The sequence below is a fragment of the Micrasema longulum genome, unplaced genomic scaffold (genome assembly GCF_059751315.1).
Source record: "Micrasema longulum isolate JH-2025_06_02 unplaced genomic scaffold, ASM5975131v1 h1tg000970l, whole genome shotgun sequence".
NCBI lineage: Eukaryota > Metazoa > Arthropoda > Insecta > Trichoptera > Brachycentridae > Micrasema > Micrasema longulum.
The window spans coordinates 254,224-274,917 of NW_028278161.1; the positions used below are offsets into that span (position 1 = coordinate 254,224).

The 20,694-nt window shown below is 34.4% G+C and overlaps 1 protein-coding gene across 1 annotated transcript; it reads right to left on the bottom strand.

The window, feature by feature from the left end:
• Positions 1–1,239: 1,239 nt before the first annotated feature.
• Positions 1,240–11,887, bottom strand: peng (Pumilio and CPL domain-containing protein penguin). Its single transcript, XM_088232297.1, has 7 exons — positions 10,765–11,887; positions 9,667–9,794; positions 7,927–8,092; positions 6,975–7,151; positions 5,444–5,675; positions 2,450–2,661; positions 1,240–1,468 (listed from the first exon to the last, which is right to left on the bottom strand). The coding sequence occupies exons 1-7, from the start codon at positions 11,695–11,697 to the stop codon at positions 1,295–1,297; spliced, it is 2,022 nt and encodes a 673-aa protein (XP_088088423.1). The 5' UTR covers positions 11,698–11,887; the 3' UTR covers positions 1,240–1,294.
• Positions 11,888–20,694: the final 8,807 nt, after the last annotated feature.

Here is a 20,694-nt window from a genome sequence, read left to right on the forward strand (position 1 = left end):
ATATTGATACCTAAATTTTTTTAACTTTATATCAATTTTTATATAACTTAATCCATTATACGGTTATATTGTAAAAGCCACTTGTGAGAAACATCTGTCGAAGGTACTCTCGCTTGCTGGCTCGTCCATTGGATATTCAAGTTTTGCTCAATCCACATATGAACGATAGACACGGTTCAGGTTATGCACAATCAGTTCTACGAATAATTTGTTGGTGGATTTTCTGCAGTGCGCCTGTCTTATGGCAAAACGATGCATCTCAAAAAAGGTCAAACTGAGATAATCACTTTTAAAATGTTTTATGGCAATTAAATCAGAACTTTTCCATAGTTACACCAAGTTGTCAATTGGCTAGGAAGCTTTATAAAAAGTAATCTTAATTACCATATGACAGATCTCAGAGAGTAGAATATTTTGAGCCGTCTTACGGCAAAACTATGCAACTATAGATGCATCGTTTTACCAGACAGGAGCGTAATGTGATTGCAATTCTAATTGATCCAAGAACTTATCGACTTTTTCATTTAATTTTTGGAAGTTAACATTAAAATGAACTTTTACTGGGTTTTTAAGGCCTCTGACTAGTTTACTGGTATTGGAGTATTTTGAGAGTACGATTTTCTATTTCTAATTATCTATTTAAAAAAAATATACATTGGTCAACTTTTAAGAGCACAAAATTTAATATACATATATATTAAATGGGTATATATATAATGATAGCTTGTTGAGGTATCCATCAAATAATTGTTTCCTTTAATCTTTGTGGAGACATTTTTTTTTCTTTCTTATATTATTGTTTTCAACACAAGACATGATTGTTTAATTTAATAATGTAACTATTCTTTCTTCGTTAAATCTATTTAAAACTTTATTTAAGAATCGGGTTGTGGTCCCGTGGCTAGTGTCTTGGACTCATGGATCAAAGATCCGTAGTTCGAATTCCACTCTACCCCAACTTGATTTACATTTTCTAATAGTGAGTTATTTACAACTCATTAAAAATTGCCCTCAAAATTAAATATTTGCGTAAATTATAAGAATGCAAATATTTCTTTTTACTTTTAAAAAAAAAAAATGTATTTTTACCAACCTGTATATTTGCATATTTTTCAAACAATTTGTTTTTAAATTATACCATTATAAAGTATAAAGAAAAATAGTGTAACTCTTGAAACATTATATTGCAGCTGGCTGATGATATCCTAATTTTGTAAATACGTTTTAATAAATACCATATTTTATAAAATAACTCTTATTTTATTCATATCACAAGTACAACAATGTATAATTATCATTCCGTGATCTTGGCGAGTAATATCTTGGCTCCCCCGGTAGCTTGTTTCTTAAGTTTCTTCACATGAGGTTGTATCAGAGTTTTGAGACTATTCTGCACTTCTAGAGAGTTGTTTTCAAACAGCACTATTAGAAGGAAGCAACCACGGTTTGTTGACATCCATGATTCTACCTGAAAATGTAATACAAAATGGATTATAGAAGCCATAAATATACAACTTGTGTGGATCTAATGCACAATGAATGTATGTACATAGGTGATTTTATTTCTACGAAATAAAATCTAAAATTAGAAGTTTTTTTCTTTGAATAAATAATAACAGATGAATCATGGAACAAGGGTGCGGGAAAATAGAAAACAGAAATCGATCAAGGGTCAGAGCTGGACCTACCATAGGTTCAGTTGCCACAAAGAACCGCGACACTTGCTTACAAAGGAGAGGAGAATAATATGTTCCTAAAGATTTACTAATGTGTATATTCCGTCCCTTTTCAGTAAGTGACAGGGCGCTAGATCCCATTAGATCCGACGCTGTTGAGGGTGCTGGTGTTTTTGTGGTTTTCCTCTTTTGGTAAAGCTTAACACTAAAACAGCAGTACTGCGAGCAAGAGACAGAACGAGTCCGGATACAACTTTGATAAAATTAGGGTGAAATAGTTGTATTGCATACAAACTTGTGAAACGAAGGCATGATATGCTAATTTCTCTTGTTAGACTAGAATGTCATAGCCAATAAAAAAAAGCCATTTATAATTTGGTGTTGTCATTCCAATTTGTACTATTTCACATTTTTGACAGCATAAATATATGAAATGAAAGCTCCCATGCCTTTCCCAAAATGGAAATACTAGTGACCTTCAGTTTTGCATATTTACTATCAATTTTTTCAAACTAATTTAGCAAAAAAGTCATATTTCTTCACAATCAAACTGCAAAAATAACAAAACATAGAAACTTTAAAAGCTTACATTGTACCCCTCACTGCAATATTGTTAATAGGTGATCAATCAAATTACACACTGTCAGTATATTGATTTTGTTTTAGTTTCTCTACACGACAGCGAAATAATACAGTGTTAGCGCCAAATTGACAGTAAAAAGTCGGATTTGTGATAAGATAGTATCTACAAAATTATCTTAATCAAGGCCTACCACTTGTGGTGTGAGATGGTTGCATACGGCCTGGCCCAGAGTGTGGTCGGGGCCGGCCTTGTCCCCCTGCGCCAGTCTCTTGAGGCTCACGTGCAGCCCCGTGTGCTCCACCCCACGCACCTCGGCGCCTCCTTCCTCTGTCACGCTCCACTCCTCGCGGCAAATGTGGCGTCCCACGGCGTCAAGACCGGACTTCAATCCATCGCCGGTAGCTAGAAGCAACATGTTAGGTAAATATCTCGACAGGTACAAATGAATTATTAGAGGCAATAAAAAAGTAGAAGCATTTACAGACCGACTGCGACACAGTACAAATTTTAATACTAAATACATAAGGTTACACATATACCAACACAAATGAAATAAATTCTAATTATGGACGCTGCAAAGTTACCTAAAACGTTAACAAAAATGCGAACTAAAATCTTTGTATTATATAAAATTATTTAAATATTTACTATGTTTGGGCACGGTGCCGAGGGAAACATTTGTTTATAAATTAACAACTTTTACATAGATAAGAACATCATGATAAATATAAACAAATAATATATAAATTTAAGACAACAACAGCACATCATTACGCTTACAGAGGAATATTTTTCTTAATTGAAATGAACAAAGGAAATAAAAAGTGCAGTCAGGAATACAACATATTTAAGAAAGAAATAAAAAATTATTTGAATTTGTTGCAACAGAGAGGGAAAACATTTTTGAGAAGGGAATGTGGAAGTCTAGGCATTTACAGTGCTTATTTATTTTGTTCATTAACGCCCAAAAGGCATTTACAAAAAATAAATGAAATACATGCTAACATACTAAATAATAAACAATTTACAGAAAAAAATTGTGAAATTAGTTAAAAAGGATATGATAAAAAGTTTTACAAAGTAAAAAAAAAAACAATAATAACAAAGGGGTGCAAGAAAAAACAGTAAGCATATAAACAAAAATGCAAATATATAAGCTTATGAAATAAATTCTGTAAAGCAAACAATAAATAAAGTGTTACGGTAAGCAAGAAAGACATTTTTAATCTAAATTAATAAACAAGCAAGCATATATTATCACGAAAAAATAAGAAATAAAAATATGTATATATGAAATGCGTATTTGCCAATACTACAATGCAATTTGATATAATAGTAAAAAATAAAAAACAAGTATAAGGTAATAAAAATAAATAAGTAAGTATTTTTTTTTAATTTATGAAATTGAATTGTCAATAATAGTTTGACGAGCAGCTACAAATAAACTTGATATTGTGGAGTTATAAGATAGTAAAGAATTGGACAGAATGTCTGCAGCTGTTCCATAAGTGTTACCTAACCTATGCAGTCTCAGTACCAATGAATTGTCTTGTTGGTTGGAAGAAGTACTGGAGCAATGAAACAATAAAGTACTCCTAGTGTAGACAGCAGGTACTCTAAAATTAATCAATTCCAAGTATTTTTTGTGCGTCAAAAAGAGAGTTTACAATTTTATACAGTACAGTGAGATCATTAATAGTTCTTCTTTCGGAAAGTGTTGTTAGGTTAAGCAGTGTTAATAAATAGTCATAATTAACATTTTGTATTGGAATGTTTAGTTTGTAGTTTATATATCGTAGAAATTTATGTTGAATGTTTTCTATATTATAAACATGAACATTATAGCAGGGTGACCATATTGATGAATTAAAATCTAAATTACTTCTTACAAGAGAACAGTATAACATTTTCAATGATCGGATGGACTTGAAATTTTCTCAAAATAAATCCTAACATTTTTAATGCCTTGTTGAAATTTCATTGACATGATATACAAAAGACAATTTTTCATCAAAAAATACCCCGAGATCCTTTATCACTGATACTGTAGAAAGATTGACACCGCCAATACTGTAACAAAAAATGAGCGGTTTTTTTATTCGATGAAAATGAATGATCTGACATTTTTAGTGCTTAAGTACATTTTATTTTCTTTACACCACTCATCTAGAGAATTGAGGTTCTGTTGAACGGAAAAGCAATCTTCAATGACCTGTCATTGGATGGTTTCAGTGGCTACTTCACACGCTGTGTAACATTCACCATTCTGCCTACTTTTAAAAATCAATCATCATCAATTCCATATTCCCTTCTCAAAAATATTTTCCCTCTCTGTTGCAACAAATTTAAATATGAATAACTCCCCAAGGAGGAAATCCAGCCAGTCTGCAAACATTTAGGCATACTCAAAACATTGTTGAATTAACTACCTGACAAAATAAGAAGTATGAAAATTGGATTGTTTTCAGGCATTGCCTAGTAGGTAAATTGGTTCAGCCGGATGAATCTCATCCACATGACAAAGGTTTCAGCTCTTTTACTTCACAAAAGTTAACAGATGGAAGAGTTGAGGAAATGTGGATGTTCAAACATAGGCAGAATGGCGAATGTTACAGTGTGTAAAGTGGCCACTTAAACCAGCCGATGACAGGTCATAAGCCCTGTAAATGCCTAGACTTCCATATTCCCCTCTCAAAAATGTATTCCCTCTCACAAATTTAAATATGAATAGGGAGGAAATCCAGCCAGTCTGCAAGCATTTGGATATACTCAAAACATTGTTGGATCAAAAATTATATTCATAATTCTTTTTCGTTCATTCATTAATGTATATTTTTTTGTAATTCATATTTTATATTGAAAATATTAAGTAGACAAATTAAAAAAAAAAAAAACATATTATTGTAAGACGTCACTCCATACACTGACTTTTCGTAAGCTTCTCGAGCACTTTTTTGGAATTAAAAAAAAAGCTTTTAAAAAAAGCTCCATAGGCACGGTAAACACGACCCCACTCTTCCGGGTCTAGAAACTGACTGATGAGGCACAACATGTTCAAACTTGACACTGACTATCTCAACTGATCAGACTTATTACTTTAAATGGATGTAACGTCAGCAGTTGATGCTATAAAATTTCATTCACCACATATTTTGATCACATTTACTGCGCAAGTTTTACCCACCAGCCTTGAGAATGGCGACCGTGAGCAGGCCCAGAGCTCCCGAGGACATCCAGAAGGCGGAGTCCTGCTGCAGAGAGGCCAGCAGGGCAGGCGCGGCTACCAACAGCAGTTCAGCGGCACGCTGCTCCGCTGGCTTCCTGCTGGCGCCCGCCACCGCGCCCGCACGCAGCCAGCCCACGGTGGCGGGGTGGAAGTGCGCCTGCTCCCCGGGGGCCACGAGCCACAGGAGGACCTAGATAAAGACATATTATGAGGAAATTCAGTGGTTTTTTAAAAATGAATGTTTTGAACGTGTTTTGTATTTCTGAAATTATTTCGCATGTGACGACAGAGGTTCTCTTCCGCTTATTCTCTGTCAGTTCTGCCGATTGGTCTACTACTACTACTCCTACCATCACGCCATTTCTCCGTAGGGGTAAGCAGAGAGAATAGACCGCCACACACATCTATCCTGGCATACATTCCTAGCTTCTTCCACATTCATACATCTTGTCATACATGTCCTTCGGTTCTATCTGCTTTTGACATGACCAGACTTAAGATTTTGGTTTATCTGATCATGCCACGTCTTCCTTGGTCGTCCTCGTCTCATGTTACCGTTAATTTTCGCCATATATACTTGTTTTACCATTCTTTCATCGTCCATTCATTCTACGTGACCAAACCATCTCAGAGACCCTTTCTTAATCTTATCAACTATACTTGACTCAGATTTACACTCTCGCCTGATTTCATCATGCGCCGATTGGTCCATTTACCACTAACCCATAATCCTAGAAGTCTATACACTCCGAAGTGACTGATTGACATGATTTGATGCATAGGGATAGCCGGAGAGCTGAAAAGTGTTGTAAGCTACTTTTTATCCCGAAAACACATCATTCAATTGGGAAAGTTCTTATTGTTAGACAACAAAACTAATTTCTCCCTAATACCACACGAGCAAAGCCACGGGTAAAAGCTACTATAGTTATATTGGTTACCCTAACACTCTCTAAAAGATCATAATTACACACAGGATGTTTTGGACACAGCACCTTTTGGAGTACATTAACTTCATCCCCGCCATGCCTTCATGGGCCCCGGCGGCTTCCGTGGTGTAGTGGTCAAGACGCTTGACTCACGCACGGAAGGTTCCGGGTTCAAAAAAAAACAACACAAAAAAAAAAAAAAAAAGTGATATTTCTCAAGCCTGGTTGTTCTGTAATGTAATTCACCACTGTAATTGGGCCTCCTGGCCTGTTGTGGTGCAAAAAAAATAAAAAAATAAATGAAATGTCTAATACGACCTATAAAAGGACCATAGGGCCTGGTAAAACCAAGCAATCGTCAGTTCAGTCAGCCCAGTCCATTCATCATCGCCGTTACTTTCACGCTTCATAAACAAGTTCTGCATCTTATTCAACACGTAATAAACAAACATCGGAACTTCAACATTATTTCTTCTGTTCGACTCTAACTAGGGTAGGAGCTCCCTACATCAAAAAGCAAAAAATCCTACTAGAGTAATTAGATAACGGGAGTAATTTACCTTCCTGCCCCACTCATCCTTGGCGAGGCTGGTGGCTTCCTTCAGCAGAGTGGAGAGCAAAGCCTTGGACACGAGGACTGTGTCGTCCACGGAGCTCAGGATGGCGAGGATGAGCAGGTGGCCGTGCTCGTGACTGCTGAGAGACACAGCGTGTTCCTTAACCACCTTCAGAATAGTCTAAAATACAGGATACGCATATTAAACCACAACACTGGAAACTACCGATTATTTAGTCCTTATTCATCATCATCATTCCTCTATCTCAACACGTTGGTGCACAGGGCACTACATTGGCACTTCAACCAACATTATGGATTTTGTAATACTTTGGACCATATCCAAAGAAAAGTCAATATTTCAGGTGAAACGTTTTAGCACGTCTGTGTCATCGATTATTTATCGACCATGAACCCAACAGAAATAACTGAAATTCAATCAAAACTTCTTTATTCCATTTCCACACCTAATGGTGCATAGGGCACTGAATTGGTTCACCAACCGCACCATCTTGATAATTTTTACTACATAAGGGTAAGATGATCAGTCTTACACTTCAGGTGCCAGTCCAGGGACTATGAAATATTCTGATGTAAAAACACATTTTTAAAACAAATTCATGTCAACCATGTCGGGAATCAAACCCAAGGCCTCCTGCATGGTAGACAAACTCACTGACCATTACACCACGAGGCAGACAAACCAGAATAACAAAAAACAAAAAAGTGTTTACAGTCAACAACAACAATAATAACACCTAAAACACAATAAAAATTACATGTTTTTTTTTTAAATAAATTAAATGCCAGTAGGGAGGAAAGGATGTACAATAAGTGTGTAAGGGAGCTGTAGTGAGAGTGGTATGGTTACAGGAGTTCCACGGTGCTGATATTTATTATATTTATGAATAAAAAACAATAATAAGCATATAAAACACCTAGATAAATTAGTTTACTTTTTTGTCCTTATTGGAGCCGTGCCAGACACACATCACAGCTGCGCGAACTCCAGCTTTGGAGTTGCTCAGAGGAGCGATCAGAGGACACAGGGTGCTGATCAATTCTGTTCGCTCATCACTGGTACACTCTTTCAGGTATTCGTACAAGACGGCGTGGACCAAACTGCAAAGACAAAACACATGATTCTTAATACAGAAATAAAAACAGGTTAGATTTTAAAGAAATATTTCTATAGACTTGTTAGCAGATAGAAAAACACTTAATTCAAAGGCAAACTACCTTCTTAAAATAAAAATTATAAAACTGCTCTCCAGCAGAGCGGTTTCAGATTTATAAATTACTTAAAATATTATTCATGTTCAAAGCATTGTTCAAACTTTGTGGTCAAACATTTTAATTAATGTTAGTAAATATTAGTATTCAACTACTTACCGACTTTTTATGTCTACCGGTTTCGAGACGTACCCGTCTCTTCGTCAGGACACTCACTACACCAATATGCAATTACTAAAATACATGGTGGTGTTTGCATCCCTTTAGCACTGCATGTAATTTATGTATTTTTCATAAATACTATGTATACTATGGTGACGGTAAAGGTGAAAGTATATTTTAGTATTTGTATGTTGGTGAAGTAAGTGTCCTGACGAAGAGACAGGTACGTCTCGAAACTGATAGACATAAAAAGTCGGTAAGTGGTTAAATACTAATATTTACTAATACATAAATATTGTTGTTGTTGTTGAAGTTGAAGTGAACATTTAAATTTATTTGATGTGTGATAATAAACAGATATAATTTTTACATAAATAGTACCTATTTATGTCTCTTGTAAATGCATTGTCAAACTATGCACAATTATCTAAGGCTGAGATTAAGCATTATCGACAAAATCAAGAAAGGAGTTCTGCGTTGGTTTGAAAATGTAGAACGAATGGACAGCCAAAAAGATTTACAATGTGAATGTAGATGGATATATAAAACGGGTACGACTGAAAAAGATGCGGCATGACCAAATCCAACAAATGCTTAATGATGGACATGTCAAATCAGCGCGCGTGTGTGGAAAGATAAATGAATGCGAGGTCTGTATGCAAAGACAGGGTGATATGGCGTTCTATTCTGTCTGCCTACCCCTACTCGAAACAGTATGACGGTTTGTTTGAATACATGTTTAGGCAAAATGTACAAAAAAACTCAAAGAAATACCAACCTAAAAAAGAGGTAATCCTTTTTTTAAGTATTTTTAATTTATCCTTTTTGTTATCAATAAAAAAGCAGGCACCAAAAAATATACATTAATTAATTCATCTCATGAACCGTTTTAAAATATTTCTGCACATATATTACCAGTGCAACGACGTTAAGTAGTTCTCAATTCCACTATGATTAGATTTATCAAAGTTGCAACACTGGAAACAAAAGAAATTAAAAAATAATCCCAAGAACTTGCTTGAGACGGTCACCTCACTAACGCAGCAGTCTTGTGAATATTGAAATATTGTTACATGCCATTGGTTCTTACAATTTATTTTGTAACGATACAACGTTATATGTAAAAAATTTTAATTTTTTTTACTGCCGTTGTTTTTTTTAAAAATTTTACTGAAACATTAATTATATAATGAAACAAATCGTGTGTTAGTTGCAATGTAACCAACCAATTAAACCCAGAAATACTGCAGCTAATATTTTATTCAAGCTGATTATAAAAAATCTAAGAAATGGCTTCTTACCCGCAGTCGTGGACATTCTTGTTAAGAACTCGTAGAAGATTATCTTTAGTAGCGCCAAGCATAGCCGCCTTCATCTCAGGACTTTTCTTGTATGTGTCAGACAAATGTCCGATGGAGGCATCTTTGCTCTGTAATTCATTAGTAATTTACAATATTAAAGGAACGGGTGGTGTTTATGATACTATGTAAGTGTCTTAGTACCTAATTGGTGTTTTCGTCGACAACATTGAAAAATGTCACACATGGTTAAAATTGTTTGTAAAAAATCCAAGCTTTGTGAGTAAGTCCTGGCTCGGCACCACATTACAATTTACAACTTCTTTTGTATTTTATGAATGACATCCTTATTTACAATGCTTTTCAATTTTCTTAAATGTTCTATAGTCAATGCATAATAAACATTACGGGCGGGTGATGTCAGATCAGTTCAAAACTAACCCTCAAAATATAAACATGTCTACTAACAAGAGGAAGTGTCTCCCGATTCATGAAACAGTGGTAATTTTTTTTATATAAAATGTGTCGCGAAAATTCTTAAGGTGTGTAAAAAATCTTATCCACGATGTAAATATTGTGGAAAAATAAGAATGTTTATTAATCTGCATTGTAAATTTAGAAAGTAAGCATTTATTATAATTTTCCTTGTGTAGTATATAGGTGAAATATTTCTGTCAGATGAATCTCACCCGCATCAAAATAGTTTTCAGTTCTTTTGCTTCACAAAAGTCAACAGATGGAAGAATTGAAGAAATATGTGCGTAAAGTGGCCACTAAAACCAGCCAACGACAGGTCATAAGCCCTGTAAATGCCTAGACTTACATATTCCCTTCCCTAAAATGTTCTCCATCTCTGTTGTAATATGTTTATGTCATATTTTAATCTCCCGAACACTCAGTCATTCCATTATGTTATTGCAAGGAGATTATTTGGTGGATTTTTAATTCAAATTGCCGCCTAGTTTGTGTCTCGAGCCTTGAGGATTAGTGGTCCAGTTATTTTGGTTTGTACATGAATATGAGAGTGTTGCTAATAGTTTATTATTGTTCCAAAAATAAATAGAAATATATTTAAAAAACAAAGTGAAAGTATTAACTTACGGTTCTGTAAATATCTCCGTAGAATTCTTGCTCCAAGAGCAACTTCTGTTTCTTGTTGGCAATTTCTCCATACGCATAGTCCAGGATGGGGGCGCTCAGCGTGTGGGAGGCGAGCTTCACGATGTTCCCGTGCAGCGCCTCCAACACCTGGGCGCGAGTCTCCCCCGATCCGTACTTCAGGATCCTCTTCACACAGTTCCTGGCATACTTGGACTGGATCATCTGCACAAGCAGACCCATCAACTCGCGAGAAACTTCCATTCGGATGTGGGGAGATGCGAACTTGAGCAGCCACTGTATGATGCGCGTGGTGTCGTGTGCCAGGGCCATCTGTTTATAACTTCCGTTGGTGCGTAGAAGCCCGTGTAACTCTTCTGTCAGTTTAACCCTCGATTCTGGCGTGCCCTTTTTTCTCCGCAACGTCTCGCTTATCACTTTAGCTTGAGCCACCAGGCTATGAGCGTCAGGCTTGGTTTTGGTGATTTTAGACAACCGCCTAGTTTCTCTCAATTCCTTTTTTTTCTTCTTGAATTCTGCCCAGTCGGGAGGAGCTTCAGCGCTTTCTTGACCTTTTTTTAATGGCTTACCAGCGGTTTTATCATCTTTTTTGAAATTTTTCTTGGCATGAAAAATTTTCGTAGGGCTGTCGCCGACCGATTTTTTTACGCTTTTAGTATATTTAGGTTTCTGATTATCAGTTCCTTCTTGTTTTTTTATTTTTGATGGTTTAACTTTGTCTGATTTTCCATTCCTTTCGAATTTGGCTGGTTTTACTTTATCTGTATTTCCAATCTTTTCGAATTTGGCTGGTTTTACTTTATTTGTCCCTCCATGCTTCTCAAACTTCGGTTTTAGTTTATCTGTTTCACCATGCTTTTTTAATTTGGCCGGTTTATCAACAGTTTCCGAGCGTTTTCTTTTCTCCCCTATCATTGTTATATTTCTATAATATATTTATATCTCTATTTTATGTATGATAATTTAATCCACTGCACATTATTAAACAACCCTATGAGTTTTTAGCAAACGAGCGACAAGAAATATAACCTAAAATATCCAGCCCGTTGTCAAAGTGTCAAAAACATGCAATGCGCTCAATCCGCTTGGGAGCATGCGCAGCCATAGATGAAATAAATTAATGAACCAAAACTAATAAACTAGAGTTCTTTTTTTTCTTCTTCTTCGTCTTTTCATGGCCTTTTCAAATCACATCTCAACTAAGGTGTTCTGGCCCGTGTCGAGTATTTTTTTTTTTTTTACATATTTACACTTGTGTTAGTAATATGATATAAACAAGTTAGTATGTTTGTATTTAATATAACATAAACATATAAAAATAGAACATATATACAGCTTTACACCATTTATAACTAGATATTTACATAAGGTTTTAAATACACGTTTATTGAGTGGGGACAGGAGAGTTAGAATATGAATAGGGAATGGGATATTAATATCAGAGAGGTCTGATAGGAAATCGGGATTACAATCATTTATGGGGCATCCAAAAAAAATATTGTTTAAATGTTCCTCATATAGCTGACATTCGCAAATGGCAGAGTCCCGGACATGGATTCTGAACAGAAGAGAACTATTTCAGCAGTGCTCAATGTGCATTCTGCATATGAAGGATGTCTCAAACTTGTTCAGAATCACTTTGGAAAACCGAGGCTTTTCTGTTACATTTTTTTTTTTTTTTTTTTTTTTTTTATTTAATATAATCATACAATGCATATACATTATACTCCCAGGAGTTATTAGAACTCATTCCGGGACTGAGGAAAATATAACAATTTTATAAAGTATGTACATGATATAAAGAGTTACAAGAGACATCGCATTTCTGGCTAATTTTAAACCAGTTCATACAAATAGAAATTTGAAGATCAACCAGATCAGATTAATTTCAATAGAGATATGCCAGTTTAAAGTGTAACAATTATACAATTAAAAATATACATCCTAACTACAAACAAACATCTTACCTTGAAAGAAAAATCTAACAATTATAAAAAAAGTACATCATTTAAAGATCAACCAGAAATGGACCAGTTTAATGTATAACAATTATAACAAAATACATAATATGATAGACTAATAAATTTATACTACAATATACAATTATAAAATATACAATATACATCCTAACCAAAAAGTACATAGTATGAAGAACTTGGCTTCAGTTGGAAAAAATGTCTACCCTTGGCTTGGGAGGGGGCTATCCAATATTCTTGCCATGTGCGAAATTGCTTCTCCTTCGTCATAACAAGGAGATCACTTAGTGGTAGTAAATTACTATAGGCAGGATCTCCGGAGTGGACCGCCTCCTTTGCTAACGCGTCCACTTTTTCGTTCCCGGGAATACCACAATGGCTAGGGATCCAGGACATAACAATACTTTTATCGGATGCCTCTGATAATGAAAGAAGAAATCGAGTTTCCACGCAGAGCTCATCGTCGGGATAAAAGGATGGAGGGGATTTGACTTTTTCTAAGGCACTCAAGGAATCCGACTGAATTAGGAACTTGCCATGTTGTGAGCTTAAGGCGTACTTGACAGCTTCTTGGATTGCGATACATTCTGCGGTAAATACATATGCATTCTTGTGCAATTTGTACAATCTTTGAAAGTTGTCGTCTTCACAATATATAGCCGTACCCGTATGAGTTGGCGAATCTGACCGAGATCCATCAGTGTTGAGAATTTTCCAACCTATCCATCTTGACGACCGAATCACTGGGGTGACAGTCCCTATTCCGAAGTGTTTTACCCTCCTTGTGTCGGTAGTAATGGAATTGGTAGTAATTCGCATCGCTGATGAAAATAATCGACTAAATTTACTAATCGAATGAAGGAAATAATCAAATTAATCATTCGAATGAATCGTTTATTTCCGGTATACCACAGATACACAGAAATTTATTCAAAGACAAACTCCGTTTTTCGGGAGAAATATCCATGCTTTGGGAATGTTAGGTACTTTTCTTTCCTTTATAAGAAAAAGAGCCTTCTACCAAAATGTGATAACATCGGCCAAAAACAAGTGACATAGATTTACAAATTAAAATTAAAAACAACACAAATATAAAGGAATAACAATATGAACACAAGCATATTGTTAAAAACGATACCTACATTGTATGAAAACTTAGACTTGGTTACGTTTTAGAATATTTTCAAATGTTTTGAATTTTTATTTTACTTAAACTAATAATATTATATGAAAAACAGAAGTTACGTTCTAATACAGATTTTATTTCTAGAAAGCCGGGACGTGAATGTAAAAAGTCATGTATTTATTGTATGTAACCCTAATAAAAAAGAAATACAATAAAAAAATAGAATATTTTTTTTGTTTTTTCTTTTTTCGCTGCTTAGAAACCGTCACTGCTTTTGCTGCTTTCGCGGCCTGTTTTTCTGTTTCTCTTCTGCTTTCTGTAATTTTTTAATTATTTTTATAGAATATATGATTTATTCTGATACTCTTTCTTAATTTTCCTTCTTATTTTCTTGCCCTTTTCATTTTTCAATCAATTTACCGGGTGTGTTTTCTTTTAATTGTTAGTAAACTGTTTTTTCCTCCCGCTTAGGGCTTGGATAGCCCATAATGGAGGATCCCGCGGAGACGGCTGCGAGGCCATCTCCCGCACCAGTAGACGATCATGATTATGCTGGCGTGAGAAAGAGGCGTGATGTGGACAACAATGTCCCTCTCAAAAAACCAAAAATTGTACTCCCAGAGGCTTGCTACAAATCTTCTGACAGTGGTCCATTTATTGTACATGTACAAAAAGCTTTAACCGATGAAAAATCTTCACCGATTCATCCCATCTCTTTTGGTAACTTCTTGTCCCATCAAAATTTCAAAAACATTTTACCCGGAGGGGTAAAATCTCTTGGCAAATTTCGTATTTCAGTTGAATTTAAGGATTTCAAATCTGCCAACGATTTTTCAAATTCAGTGACAATTACAAATAACGATTTTAAGGCGTTAATTCCCTCATACTAAATCACTCGTTTCGGTTTGATTAAAGGAGTTCCGACTGAAATGTCGGATGATGAAATTATCTCTGAATGTCGGGTTCCAGAAAGATACGGAAAACTTTTTAAAGTCCGACGACTAAATTATAAACATACAAAATCTGGATCTGTAATTTGGAATCCGTCTCAGTCAGTTATTGTATATTTTGAAGGTCAGTCTTTACCCCCTCATGTTTATATCCACTACAACTCCATTCCTGTAGAAAAATATATCTTCCCCACCATTTTATGTTTCCAGTGCTGCCGCTTTGGTCACAGCAAAACGGTATGCAGATCACTTCCTTGTTGTTTCAAATGTTCTGAGAATCATTTGGGTGAATCCTGTCTTTCCGACAAACCTCCAGTGTGATAACTCAAAGTGTGATAACTGTCAAGGTTCTCACACTGCTATTAATAATCAATGTCCAGAATATTCTCGACAGAAGAGTATTAAACACCATATGGCTGCGGATAATATTTCGTATTTTGAAGCAGCTAAGATTGTTCCTCCTGCCAAACCTTCTTTTTCTCTTCTTTCTCTCGCCCGGCTAATGTAATTTTCGGTAGTAATACTTCGCCTTCTACTTCTTGTAAAAAAAACCATTTTCACATACCGAACTCCAAAACGTCCTGAAAATCTCCATTTAAGTAAAGATAAAGATTTAATTAAATCTATATAATTATCTCCCCTGACGGTAATAACTCTGATTCTGACCATTCTAATGGTGTTGCATTCTCCTCTGATAAAAGCTTTGATAATCCCCAAGAACTTATCAAAACTTTAGTCAACCTCTTAATAACATTACTACGTCTAATAAAATACCGTCCAACGCTGCCGATATAATAAATATTTTACTTCAAGCGGTTAGCAATGGCTCGAATTCTTCAATGGAACAGCAGAAGTGCTGTATCCAATAATATTAATGTTTTTCATTTATTAACTTCTTTTTCAATTTCAGTTGCTGCCATTTCTGAGACATGGTTCAAATCCGATCTGGTTTTCAGATTGGGTGGGTACTCGTGTGTTAGATGTGACCGCTCTGATGGGGGCGGTGGCTGTGCCATCTTTGTGAAAAATTCCATCTCTTTCCAGCGTATACCGGTCACCCCTCCTGATAATCTCACGCAAGTATGCGCAGTTAGGATTAACAATATTACCTTTGTTTCATCCTATACCTCCCCAAATTCTCTATTTAATACTCAATGGTGGTCAAACTTTTATTCTTCCCTTCCCAAACCTATTTTATTCATGGATGATTTCAACGCCCACTCCACTCTATGGGGCTGCATTAAAGACGATAAATCCGGTAGATTGATTAACGAATTTTTAGATGAATCTTATTTATGTGTTTTGAATGATGGCTCTCCGACGCGCATTCCTCCCCCAAACCAATCCCGTAATGCTTTGGATCTCTCTTTCTGTTCAATTGGTTTAGCATCTTCTTTTTCATGGGAGGTTTTATCGGATTCACATGGCAGTGACCATCTTCCGATATTAATATCTTCATCAGACGTTTTTGCAGCATTTGCCAATAATTCAATACCAAAATACAAATTAAATTCACCAAAAGCTAACCCAATAGCATTTAAAACGCTTCTTGAAGTGGAAACTTCCAAATTTCCTCAGGTTATTCCTGGAAATTGTAAAACTTCTTGGGTAAACATGCTTAAAATTTTCCATGTAACAGCTAAAAAATTTATTCCTTTTTCTAAAAATATTAACAGTCACCTTTCGTCCCCCCCGTGGTGGGACTTTGAATGTACTGAAGCAATTTTGAAAAGAAAATTAGCTTGCAAATCTTATTGTAAACATATGACTTTGGAAAACTTTTTAAAACTAAAACAGGTTCAGATTCAGACCAGACGGTTGTTAAGGAGTAAAAAAAAATATGGATGGTCTCAATTTTGCGAACGACTTTCCCCTTCGAGCACTTAAAAATCTATATGGACCATGATTCGAAAATTCAGAGGTTCTTATAATCCCTCAATTGAGCGTGTGCCGGTAGCACTTTGGTTGGACGACTTCCTTAATAAATTAGCTCCTTCTACTGTCCCAATATTGAAGAAATTATTTGTTCTCCCGTTCCTTATTCCTATGCTCCGCTTAACGCTCCCTTTTCTTCCGCTGAACTGGAAAAGGTTTTCCTAAATTTAAATAACTCTGCTCCCGGTCCTGATGACATTCCTTATTCCCTTATAAAATGTTCAAATACTGTTTTTCGTAGTTTTCTTTTAAATATTTATAATCAAATTTTCGATTCAGGTTGTATTCCAGACTCCTGGAAAGTGCAGTATCTTATTCCCATTTTGAAAGTTGGTAAAAATCCTCATATTGGCTCCTCATATAGACCTATTGCATTATCTTCCTGTTTTCAAAAAATTCTTGAACATCTAGTTAAAAATCGGCTTGATTGGTTTGTTGAAAGCAACAAGATTCTTCCAAATTTCCAATTTGGATTCAGGAGAGGTAAGGAAACGCGAGACAACCTTTCTGTTTTTGTCACAGACATCCAAATTGCTTTAAGTAAAAAAGAAATTCTAATAGCTTCCTTTCTGGACATCAAAGAAGCATATGATAACGTTGAAATTCCGCTTCTCATTAAAAAACTCTCTTCTCTGAATGTCCCCTCGAAAATTGTAAATTTTGTAAATAATATTTTTCTTAGTAGAACTGTTGATATTTTGGTCAACGGCCACACAGTGGGATCTAAATCCGTTTGGAAAGGGCTTTCTCAAGGTAGTCCACTTAGTCCTCTTCTTTTTAATATTTATACTCATGATCTTTTTCACTGTCTTAATCATTCTTGTAATTTTTTACAATTCGCAGATTGTTTAAATGTTTTCTTTCCTTTTTTAATATTAAGTTCATAGATTGTTAAAATTTGTTAAAATTTTTATTGTTTAAATGTATACTATGTATTGTTACAAGAAATGTACTATTTTTTTTATGTACCGTCCCAAATGAGTTTTCTCGTACAACTCCTGGGAATATAATATCATGATATTCATGTATTATATGTTTTATTAATAAATAAAAAAAAAATAAAAAAAATATTTATATTTCTGGTAAAGAACTTCCTTTTCTGTTGAACCAAATGAAATTTTTGCTTGATCTCTTTGATTCCTGGATTACCAAAAACAAACTCATTTTGGCCCCTGATAAATGTAAAATTATGGTCTTCACAATAAAAAGAAATTTATCACTCCTTCTTAATCTTTTGATGAAAAACTTTTGCATTGAATTTACCAACGAAATTAAATTGGGCATTCATTTCGATTCTAAATTAGCTTGGCATACTCACATTCAGCATATTATTTCGAAATGTAATAAAAGTTTCAATATTTTAAAGTCTACAGCTGGCGTTTCGTGGGGATCTCACCCCAAGACCCTTAAACTCCTTTACAATGCTCTTATTAGATCCCATTTAGATTATGCATCATTCTTGCTCAAACCACTAACAAAACATTTGTCTTCTAAACTCGATAAAATTCAATTCAAATCACTTCGTCTTATTTCTGGCTGCATGAAATCTACTCCAACTAATATCTTACAGGTTGAAAATGTTGACCCCCCCTTCACATTAGAAGACGACAACAACAAGCGGATTCGTTCTTAATCAAACGCATCCGTTTTCAAAATCATCCTGTTCTGTCTAAAGTCCAATATCTTCATTCCATTTGCAATAATTCTCCTTTTTGGCGAAACAAAAATCACCCTGCTCTTTCGATTAGTCACGAGCGTTTTTCCTATTTTACTACTAAGATTTTTCGTTATCATACTTTACCACTTTATTCTTCTCCATATTTCAGTTTTTTCTCAAACGTTGAAATTCATCTCGATCTTGGCTTTTCAAAATTTCAAACCACTCACAAATCGATTTCTTCTATTAATATTGAATTTTCAGAAATTATTAACTGTAAGTGGCCCAATCACAAGTATGTATTTACCGATGGTTCGAAATCAAATAATGGCGTTGGCGCTTCCTTTCTTTGTGAACAAGACAATTTATTTGGTATTTTTAAACTCCCTTCTTTACTCTCTAATTTTAATGCTGAATGCATAGCAATTCTGGAATCTTTAATCCATATTGAAAAAATGAACTATTCGCAGTCCGTTATTTTTATTGATTCACTCAGTTGCTTAAAATTACTTCAGTCATCCTCATTTAGTTCTAACTTTTCAATTATCGTTTGTAATATTTTTGCTTCTCTTTTTAAATTATATCAATGCGCCAAAAATATTGTTTTCGCCTGGATTCCAAGCCACATTGGAATATCAGGCAATGAAAAAGCGGATTCTCTTGCAAGGTGGGGATCTGAAGTTGGTAATTTAAAATACGACCGGGTGGATTTCTCAGATATTTCTAATTTGAGAATTTTTTATAGTAATATCCAGCCTGATATTCCCTCCAAACCTTGGTACAATAGCGCGTGTAAACTCAATAGGTCTAGGATTATAACTTTTTGCCGTATCAGATCTGGCCACTGTTGCACTCCGTCCCATCTTTTTAATATTAAAATTTTAGACTCCAATGCCTGCGAATGTGCATTGGAGATCTTAATCACATTTTTTTTACATGTCCTTTAATGACTGGGAGGAAAAAATTATTTGATATTTTACTTATTATTTGATGTTTTTTATAACCTTTCCAATTCATTTATCTCAATTTTTTTCTTGTACAAATTGTTTATTGATCAATTCTGTTTATATTTTGTTAAGTTCAAACTGTTCCCTATTATGATTTGTAATAATTGTGTCATTGAAATAATTATGTTTGAATTAATTCTTTACTTTTTTACAATAAATTTATCTTACATTTTTAGGTTTATGTAAAATATTCTGTCATTATTACTTCCGACGTTTAATTTTTAATTTTTAATTTTAATTTTAATAGTTATAATTTATCATTAATATTAGATTAAGTTTGTTAATATTTTGATTATTTTGTTGTAATTTTTCTAGTTATTAAGTTCTATTTTCCTTCTAATTTTACTGTAAGTTTCTATTTTCTGTTAAATAGGCACTATCAGGTTTTGGTGGGTTTTTCTGTTAGTGCCTATTTCAATTTATGTTGAAATTTTTATTGGTTTAGATATGTGTTTATTATTACAATTTATATTTTGTTGTTATTCTTGTACTTATATTTTTCTTGTCTTTTGTTTGTCTGTAAAAAAAAACGATATTCGTGTATTAAAAAAAGTATACTTGCATGAAAATTTAAAATATCTTCATTGGCAACTTATAATTGAACATGTTTGAAAGAAAAAAATGTGTGCATATTTTGCCTTTTATTTAGAAAAATTAATTTCACTTTGTCAATAAAATTAAATCATGTATTAAAGTTTAAAAAATTACTGGTATCATTAAAACTACATTTGAGAAGTAAAAGTTTGTGTTTATCTACAAATAATATCAAAACTTTCGTTGTTGCGGAGTTTGTGTTGAAACGAGGCAGGTAAAATGTATTTATTTTATTGCATAAATAATAATAACGCTATAGAATGTATTTCTGTAAATCTATTTTAACAAACACAATAGATGTTTAAGTGGTTGAAATTCCCTTTTATTTCTTGGCTAGTGATTTGACAATTTTGCCCAAGTCTAGAGTTGTCGCTACATACTACTTTGAAAATACATTATCCAAGATGAAAACCAGATTACAGAAAAAGAATACATCAGCCGACCAGAAGAAAATGCAAGTAGGTACCTACTGCTTAAATAAAACAGAAAATAAAAAAGAAAATGAAGTAAGCGAAAAAAACATGATTCTAAACGAGGTAAGCGGATGTTTTGTTCAAACTGGCTCAGAAATCAGACTTTTTGCCAAAGATTCAACAAACACGATTTAAAAATCTGATGGGGTTTTTAATTCAAATACACGCTGAAAATGACAAGCACTAGGGTATTT